Here is a 10000-nt window from a genome sequence, read left to right on the forward strand (position 1 = left end):
AACAAAACTACTTCTACTGTCGCTAGAAACAACTAGGGTGAGGGGGGGGAGGCGGACAGAGAGGGTGAGGGAGGGAGGGAGGCGGACAGAGAGGGTGAGGGGGGGGGAGGCGGACAGAGAGGGTGAGGGAGGGAGGGAGGCGGACAGAGAGGGTGAGGGAGGGAGGGAGGCGGACAGAGAGGGTGAGGGAGGGAGGGAGGCGGACAGAGAGGGTGAGGGAGGGAGGGAGGCGGACAGAGAGGGTGAGGGCGAGAAGCAGAGGGAGAGGGTGGGAGTGAGTGAGGGAGGCAGAGAGAGAGGTTGAGGGTGGGGGTGGTGAGGGTAGGAGGCAGAGAGAGGGTGAGGGAGGGAGGTATAGAGAGAGGGGGTAAGAGCGGAGGTAAAGAAGGGGGAGGGGGTCATTCGTTCTTTTTCCTAAAGTCAGTGTTTTGGTTCTATCAGGCGCCAGCATCTCTGATGTCTGATAGTGTTGTATAGAATGACCTGACGCTGACTGGAGAGGAGAACAAATAGGGGGAATTGTCTTTGTTCTGGTTTCATCTGCTCAGCTTTCCTTGAAAGTCACGTGATCTCTCTCCCTCTAATCCCTCTATCTCTCTGTCTGCCTCTTCTACCTCTCTTTCCCCTCCTCACTCATTTGCTCTGTCACCTGTCAATCAACAGAGTCACCCAGAGATTGACATCCCGACCACACCCATCACCCCTGTTCTGACCACTCCCACGACGCCACTCGGCACAACCCCGCCCTCTATGGACAGTGAGTAACATGATTGGTCCTGTCTCTTATTCCATGAATGAAAATTAAATTTACAAATTAATTATTGACTGAATGAGTGAATGAAATGAAACCTTTATTAGTAGTAATTTTCACTAGTGTTTAAATTGACGTAGTTACAATTTTAAAAAATCTTTCCTGTGTTCTGTTACTCGGGTAATTCTGGAAAATGGAAGGGTTGGCCAGAGTCAACCAAGACTCAGAATTCCCCTTCACTCCTTTAGTTCCCCTTCACTCCTATAGTTCCCCTTCACTCCTTTAGTTCCCCTTCACTCCTTTAGTTCCCCTTCACTCCTTTAGTTCCCCTTCACTCCTTTAGTTCCCCTTCACTCCTTTAGTTCCCCTTCACTCCTTTAGTTCCCCTTCACTCCTTTAGTTCCCCTTCACTCCTTTAGTTACCCTTCACTGCTTTAGTTCTCCTTCACTCCTATAGTTCTCCTTCACTCCTATAGTTCCCCTTCACTCCTTTAGTTACCCTTCACTGCTTTAGTTCTCCTTCACTCCTATAGTTCTCCTTCACTCCTATAGTTCCCCTTCACTCCTATAGTCCCCCTTCACTGCTTTAGTTCCCCTTCACTCCTTTAGTTCCCCTTCACTCCTTTAGTTCCCCTTCACTCCTTTAGTTCCCCTTCACTCCTTTAGTCCCCCTTCACTTCTTTAGTTCCCCTTCACTCCTTTAGTTCCCATTCACTCCTTTAGTCCCCCTTCACTCCTTTAGTTCCCCTTCACTCCTATAGTCCCCCTTCACTCCTTTAGTTCCCCTTCACTCCTTTAGTCCCCCTTCACTCCTTTAGTTCCCCTTCACTCCTTTAGTTCCCCTTCACTGCTTTAGTTACCCTTCACTGCTTTAGTTCCCCTTCACTCCTTTAGTTCCCCTTCACTCCTTTAGTTCCCCTTCACTCCTTTAGTCCCCCTTCACTTCTTTAGTTCCCCTTCACTCCTTTAGTTACCCTTCACTCCTTTAGTTCCCCTTCACTCCTTTAGTTCCCCTTCACTCCTTTAGTCCCCCTTCACTCCTTTAGTCCCCCTTCACTCCTTTAGTTCCCCTTCACTGCTTTAGTTCCCCTTCACTCCTTTAGTTCCCCTTCACTCCTATAGTCCCCCTTCACTCCTTTAGTCCCCCTTCACTCCTTTAGTTCCCCTTCACTCCTTTAGTTCCCCTTCACTGCTTTAGTTCCCCTTCACTCCTTTAGTTCCCCTTCACTGCTTTAGTTCCCCTTCACTCCTTTAGTTCCCCTTCACTCCTATAGTCCCCCTTCACTCCTTTAGTCCCCCTTCACTCCTTTAGTTCCCCTTCACTCCTTTAGTTCCCCTTCACTCCTATAGTCCCCCTTCACTCCTTTAGTTCCCCTTCACTCCTTTAGTCCCCCTTCACTCCTTTAGTTCCCCTTCACTCCTTTAGTTCCCCTTCACTCCTATAGTCCCCCTTCACTCCTTTAGTCCCCCTTCACTCCTTTAGTCCCCCTTCACTCCTTTAGTTCCCCTTCACTCCTTAGTTCCCCTTCACTCCTTTAGTCCCTCTTCACTCCTTTAGTTCCCCTTCCCCCTTAAACCAGTGGACAGAGGAGGAAACATTTTAAGAAGCGTCTGAAACATTCTGTTTTATAGAAATACGTTTCTCGTCATTGTTTTTGGCCGTCCATTTATGATAACCCCTCCATACACGTGCGCCACACGCACACGAACATACACAATCTGAACCTGTTCAGTTCACGTGCAATGTAACTGTTAAAACATGCATGGTGTGTGTTTCTCGCTAAAAGCCATTTGCTGTATGAAATATTAACGGAACTGGCTTCAAATACAGATTAATCTTTCAGGTAGAGAACCAAGTCACGACACACACACACACACACACACACACACACACACACACACACACACACACACACACACACACACACACACACACACACACACACACTTACACTTACACTTACTTTTCCCCCTGTGGACCATGTGCTTGGCTGGCTCATGACCATGATGTTATAACCAGTCGTCTTGGACCTGATCCAGTCAGCCAGGATTGGAGGGAAGGTGGGATGAGGACAAATCAAAATGGAGGGAGGAGACTGGGGTGGAGTAGAAGTGGTTGGCTCCTGTTTTATCTGTGAAACTAGCTTCTGAGGTGTGAGATCCACCTGACTGTCTCGTATAGAGTCTTGACTAGCTAATAGTGGATCACTTCATAGCTTCTCTTCTTGTCTCTACCGACAGTAACGTTCATTATTAGGTTCAACATTCAAACAACATTCAACGTTGTTGAACAGAAATGGCCGTGTGCCTCTCCCTACCAGTGATGGATGTTGCAGTGGAGTTGTTGTGAGGTTGAGGGGTCTCTCCCTGGAGTTGTTGAGGGGTCTCTCCCTGGAGTTGTTGAGGGGTCTATCCCTGGAGTTGTTGTGAGGTTGAGGAGTCTCTCCCTGGAGTTGTTGTGAGGTTGAGGAGTCTCTCCCTGGAGTTGTTGAGGGGTCTATCCCTGGAGTTGTTGTGAGGTTGAGGAGTCTCTCCCTGGAGTTGTTGTGAGGTTGAGGGGTCTATCCCTGGAGTTGTTGAGGGGTCTCTCCCTGGAGTTGTTGTGAGGTTGAGGGGTCTCTCCCTGGAGTTGTTGTGAGGTTGAGGGGTCTCTCCCTGGAGTTGTTGTGAGGTTGAGGGGTCTCTCTCTGGAGTTGTTGTGAGGTTGAGGGGTCTCTCCCTGGAGTTGTTGTGAGGTTGAGGGGTCTCTCCCTGGAGTTGTTGTGAGGTTGAGGGGTCTCTCCCTGGAGTTGTTGTGAGGTTGAGGGGTCTCTCCCTGGAGTTGTTGTGAGGTTGAGGGGTCTCTCCCTGGAGTTGTTGTGAGGTTGAGCGGTCTCTCCCTGGATTTGTTGTGAGGTTGAGGGGTCTCTCCCTGGATTTGTTGAGGGGTCTCTCCCTGGAGTTGTTGTGAGGTTGAGGGGTCTCTCCCTGGAGTTGTTGTGAGGTTGAGGGGTCTCTCCCTGGAGTTGTTGAGGGGTCTCTCCCTGGAGTTGTTGTGAGGTTGAGGGGTCTCTCCCTGGAGTTGTTGTGAGGTTGAGGGGTCTCTCCCTGGAGTTGTTGTGAGGTTGAGGGGTCTCTCCCTGGAGTTGTTGTGAGGTTGAGGGGTCTCTCCCTGGAGTTGTTGAGGGGTCTCTCCCTGGAGTTGTTGTGAGGTTGAGGGGTCTCTCCCTGGAGTTGTTGTGAGGTTGAGGGGTCTCTCCCTGGAGTTGTTGTGAGGTTGAGGGGTCTCTCTCTGGAGTTGTTGTGAGGTTGAGGGGTCTCTCTCTGGAGTTGTTGTGAGGTTGAGGGGTCTCTCTCTGGAGTTGTTGTGAGGTTGAGGGGTCTCTCCCTGGAGTTGTTGTGAGGTTGAGGGGTCTCTCTCTGGAGTTGTTGTGAGGTTGAGGGGTCTCTCCCTGTTAAAGGATCTGTGTTTTATATTTCCACACTGAGGTTGGAATAATGCTGTGAAATTGTTTGAGAAAATGTGAATGTCCTTTTAGTGTGAGAGCTGTTTGAAAAGGCTGTCTGAAATGTCAGCCTGTTTTGGTGGGGTGGAGTTTTGACCTCTCTGGTGACATCACCAGGCTGTAAATTAATTAATAGACCAATAAGAGAGTTGCGAACTTTTCTGCCAACAACGGCACATTTCCAGTTGTCCCCTCCCCACCCAGACCACTCCCAGACTGTCCTAGCTAAATCCTTGCTTCATGCCAAGAAGCTATTTTCGTTTCTTTTTGACCGTTTTATTGTAAAACAATCACAGTAAGGTTCTTAGCTGTTACCCAAATTGATCTTTCAACATTTCAACATAACATTAGTGTAATGTTGAACCAACGTCGTGTGTCCTGCTTCCCAGTGATGAACTCTTCAGAACTTCCCCTGGATCCTAACCTCCAGACCAGTAACCTGCTCATCACCTTCCTCAAGTACTCCTCCATCGTCATGCAGGACACCAAAGGTTTAAATACACGGCTATCACTATCTCTATCACTATCTCTCTACCACTATCTCTCTACCTCTCTCTCTCTCTCTCTCTCTCTCTCTCTCTCTCTCTCTCTCTCTCTATCTCTCTCTCTCTACCACTATCTCTCTACCACTATCTCTCTACCTCTACCTCTCCCTCTCTCTCTCTATCTCTATCTATATCTCTCTCTCTACCACTATCTATCTCTATCTATCTATCTATCTATCTATCTATCTATCTATCTATCTATCTATCTATCTATCTATCTATCTATCTATCTATCTATCTATCTATCTATCTATCTATCTATCTATCTATCTATCTATCTATCTATCTATCTATCTATCTATCTATCTATCTCTCTCTCTCTCTCTCTCTCTCTATCTCTCTCTCTACCTCTATCAGGGCTGGAAACCTCATTCCACGGAGGATCTAGTGTCGGCTGGTTTTTGGTTAGACAACCAGGTAAGGGGAGTTCCTTATTAATTAGTGAGCTTAATTCATCAATCATAAAAAAAAGAGGATTCGAACCAGGGTCTGTAGTGACGCCTCTAGCACTGAGATGCAGAGCGTTGGACCGCGGCGCCACTTGGGAGCCCTTAACAAGAAAACAATCAAGTCCAAGGGAGGAATGAAAACCCACAGACACTCAGTCCTCCGTGGAATGAGTTAACACTCTATATCTATCTATACCCTCTATCACTTCATCAATACTCCTCCAGTCAGACTCTATCTATATCCTCTATCACTTCATCAATACTCCTCCAGTCAGACTCTATCTATACCCTCTATCGCTTCATCAATACTCCTCCAGTCAGACTCTATCTATACCCTCTATCACTGCATCAATACTCCTCCAGTCAGACTCTATCTATACCCTCTATCACTTCATCAATACTCCTCCAGTCAGACTCTATCTATACCCTCTATCACTTCATCAATACTCCTCCAGTCAGACTCTATCTATACCCTCTATCACTTCATCAATACTCCTCCAGTCAGACTCTATCTATACCCTCTATCACTTCATCAATACTCCTCCAGTCAGACTCTATCTATACCCTCTATCACTTCATCAATACTCCTCCAGTCAGACTATCTATCTATACCCTCTATCACTTCATCAATACTCCTCCAGTCAGACTCTATCTATACCCTCTATCACTGCATCAATACTCCTCCAGTCAGACTCTATCTATACCCTCTATCACTTCATCAATACTCCTCCAGTCAGACTATCTATCTATACCCTCTATCACTTCATCAATACTCCTCCAGTCAGACTCTATCTATACCCTCTATCACTTCATCAATACTCCTCCAGTCAGACTCTATCTATACCCTCTATCACTTCATCATTACTCCTCCAGTCAGACTCTATCTATACCCTCTATCACTTCATCATTACTCCTCCAGTCAGACTCTATCTATACCCTCTATCACTTCATCAATACTCCTCCAGTCAGACTCTATCTATACCCTCTATCACTTCATCAATACTCCTCCAGTCAGACTCTATCTATACCCTCTATCACTTCATCAATACTCCTCCAGTCAGACTCTATCTATACCCTCTATCACTTCATCAATACTCCTCCAGTCAGACTCTATCTATACCCTCTATCACTTCATCAATACTCCTCCAGTCAGACTCTCTCTATACCCTCTATCACTTCATCAATACTCCTCCAGTCAGACTCTCTCTATACCCTCTATCACTTCATCAATACTCCTCCAGTCAGACTCTCTCTATACCCTCTATCACTTCATCAATACTCCTCCAGTCAGACTCTATCTCTATACCCTCTATCACTTCATCAATACTCCTCCAGTCAGACTCTATCTCTCTATACCCTCTATCACTTCATCAATACTCCTCCATTCAGACTCTATCTCTCTATACCCTCTATCACTTCATCAATACTCCTCCAGTCAGACTCTATCTCTCTATACCCTCTATCACTTCATCAATACTCCTCCAGTCAGACTCTATCTCTCTATACCCTCTATCACTTCATCAATACTCCTCCAGTCAGACTCTATCTCTCTATACCCTCTATCACTTCATCAATACTCCTCCAGTCAGACTCTATCTCTCTATACCCTCTATCACTTCATCAATACTCCTCCAGTCAGACTCTATCTCTCTATACCCTCTATCACTTCATCAATACTCCTCCAGTCAGACTCTATCTATACCCTCTATCACTTCATCAATACTCCTCCAGTCAGACTCTATCTATACCCTCTATCACTTCATCAATACTCCTCCAGTCAGACTCTATCTATACCCTATCACTTCATCAATACTCCTCCAGTCAGACTCTATCTCTCTATACCCTCTATCACTTCATCAATACTCCTCCAGTCAGACTCTATCTATCTCTCTGTCTATTTATTCACTCTCTATACCCTCTATCATGTACTTTCTTCCATTCCTTATTTTCTTGTTCAGTACTTCCCCCCTTTCTTCTCCTCTCTTCCCCCACTTCTCTCAATCCTCTTCTCAAAATACCTGCTGTCAAGTTGTCCTCTCTCTGTCTCTGTCAAGTTGTCCTCTCTCTGTCTCTGTCAAGTTGTCCTCCCTCTGTCTCTGTCAAGTTGTCCTCCCTCTGTCTCTGTCAAGTTGTCCTCTCTATGTCTCTGTCAAGTTGTCCTCCCTCTGTCTCTGTCAAGTTGTCCTCTCTCTGTCTCTGTATCTCCTCTCTGTCTCTGTCCTCTCTCTGTCTCTGTATCTCCTCTCTGTCTCTGTCCTCTCTCTGTCTCTCCTCTCTGTCTCTGTCCTCTCTCTGTCTCTGTATCTCCTCTCTGTCTCTGTCCTCTCTCTGTCTCTGTATCTCCTCTCTGTCTCTGTCCTCTCTCTGTCTCTGTATCTCCTCTCTGTCTCTGTCCTCTCTCTGTCTCTGTCAAGTTGTCCTCCCTCTGTGTCCTTCCCCCTTCTTGCTACTTTGTCTTTTCATTGAGCTCTTTTTCAGTCCATATCTCTCCCTCAATGTTTATCTCTCTCCCTCAATGTTTATCTCTCTCCCTCAATGTTTATCTCTCTCTCCCTCAATGTTTATCTCTCTCCCTCAATGTTTATCTCTCTCTCCCTCAATGTTTATCTCTCTCTCCCTCAATGTTTATCTCTCTCTCCCTCAATCTGTATCTCTCTCCCTCAATGTTTATCTCTCTCCCTCATCTGTCCTTTCTCATCCTTCCTGTCTCCCCTCTCCTTATTCCAGATGAACAGTGCCAGATTCATTCTCCTCCTCTCTCTCTCTCTCTCTCTCTCTCTCTCTCTCGCTCTCTCTCTGTCTCTCTCTGTCCTCTCTCTGTCTCTCTCTGTCCTCTCTCTGTCTCTCTCTGTATATCCTCTCTGTCTCTCTCTCTCTCTCTTTCTCTGTATCTCCTCTCTCTCTCTCTCCAGATGAACACAGACTCAACAGTGCCAGACTCTGTCTCATCATCCTCACCTGTATAACTGAGGTATGTACACCTGTGTGACGGAGGTATGTACACCTGTGTAACGGAGGTATGTATACCTGTTTGACGGAGGTATGTGCACCTGTGTAACGGAGGTATGTACACCTGTTTGACGGAGGTATGTACACCTGTGTGACGGAGGTATGTACACCTGTGTGACGGAGGTATGTACACCTGTGTGACGGAGGTATGTACACCTGTGTAACGGAGGTATGTATACCTGTTTGACGGAGGTATGTACACCTGTGTAACGGAGGTATGTACACCTGTTTGACGGAGGTATGTACACCTGTGTGACGGAGGTATGTACACCTGTGTGACGGAGGTATGTACACCTGTGTGACGGAGGTATGTACACCTGTGTGACGGAGGTATGTACACCTGTGTGACGAGGTATGTACACCTGTGTGACGGAGGTATGTACACCTGTTTGACGGAGGTATGTACACCTGTTTGACGGAGGTATGTACACCTGTTTGACGGAGGTATGTACACCTGCTTGACGGAGGTATGTACACCTGCGTGACGGAGGTATGTACACCTGCGTGACGGAGGTATGTACACCTGTGTGACGGAGGTATGTACACCTGCGTGACGGAGGTATGTACACCTGCGTGACGGAGGTATGTACACCTGCGTGACGGAGGCATGTACACCTGCGTGACGGAGGCATGTACACCTGCGTGACGGAGGCATGTTCACCTGTTTGACGGAGGTATGTACACCTGTGTGTATAGGACCAGTATGCTGATGTCTTTCTCTCTGTCCTATAGGACCAGTATGCTGATGTCTCTCTGTCCTATAGGACCAGTATGCTGATGCCTTTCTCTCTGTCCTATAGGACCAGTATGCTGATGTATCTCTCTCTGTCCTATAGGACCAGTATGCTGATGCCTTTCTCTCTGTTCTATAGGACCAGTATGCTGATGCCTTTCTCTCTGTCCTATAGGACCAGTATGCTGATGTCTCTCTCTCTGTCCTATAGGACCAGTATGCTGATGTCTCTCTGTCCTATAGGACCAGTATGCTGATGTCTCTCTCTCTGTCCTATAGGACCAGTATGCTGATGTCTCTCTGTCCTATAGGACCAGTATGCTGATCTCTCTCTCTCTGTCCTATAGGACCAGTATGCTGATGTGTTTCTCTCTGTCCTATAGGACCAGTATGCTGATGTCTTTCTCTCTGTCCTATAGGACCAGTATGCTGATGTCTTTCTCTCTGTCCTATAGGACCAGTATGCTGATGTCTCTCTGTCCTATAGGACCAGTATGCTGATGTCTCTCTCTCTGTCCTATAGGACCAGTATGCTGATGTCTTTCTCTCTGTCCTATAGGACCAGTATGCTGATGTCTTTCTCTCTGTCCTATAGGACCAGTATGCTGATGCCTTTCTCTCTGTTCTATAGGACCAGTATGCTGATGTCTCTCTCTCTGTCCTATAGGACTAGTATGCTGATGCCTCTCTGTCCTATAGGGCCAGTATGCTGATGTGTTTCTCTCTGTCCTATAGGACCAGTATGCTGATGTGTTTCTCTCTGTCCTATAGGACTAGTATGCTGATGTGTTTCTCTCTGTCCTATAGGGCCAGTATGCTGATGTGTTTCTCTCTGTCCTATAGGACCAGTATGCTGATGTGTTTCTCTCTGTCCTATAGGACTAGTATGCTGATGTGTTTCTCTCTGTCCTATAGGACTAGTATGCTGATGTGTTTCTCTCTGTCCTATAGGACCAGTATGCTGATGTCTCTCTGTCCTATAGGACTAGTATGCTGATGTGTTTCTCTCTGTCCTATAGGACCAGTAT

General features: G+C 46.8%; 1 protein-coding gene across 1 annotated transcript in view; it reads left to right on the plus strand.

Moving 5' to 3' along the window:
• armh3 (armadillo like helical domain containing 3) overlaps positions 1 to 10000 on the plus strand; it is a 59388-nt gene that overhangs the window by 10671 nt on the left and 38717 nt on the right. Inside the window, exons 14-16 of the mRNA XM_055936909.1 lie at positions 664 to 757; positions 4626 to 4727; positions 8143 to 8201. Coding sequence (XP_055792884.1) covers positions 664 to 757; positions 4626 to 4727; positions 8143 to 8201 — 255 coding nt within the window. The remainder of the gene's footprint in view (positions 1 to 663; positions 758 to 4625; positions 4728 to 8142; positions 8202 to 10000) is intronic.

Source organism: Salvelinus fontinalis, chromosome 10, assembly GCF_029448725.1.
Source record: "Salvelinus fontinalis isolate EN_2023a chromosome 10, ASM2944872v1, whole genome shotgun sequence".
Lineage (NCBI taxonomy): Eukaryota > Metazoa > Chordata > Actinopteri > Salmoniformes > Salmonidae > Salvelinus > Salvelinus fontinalis.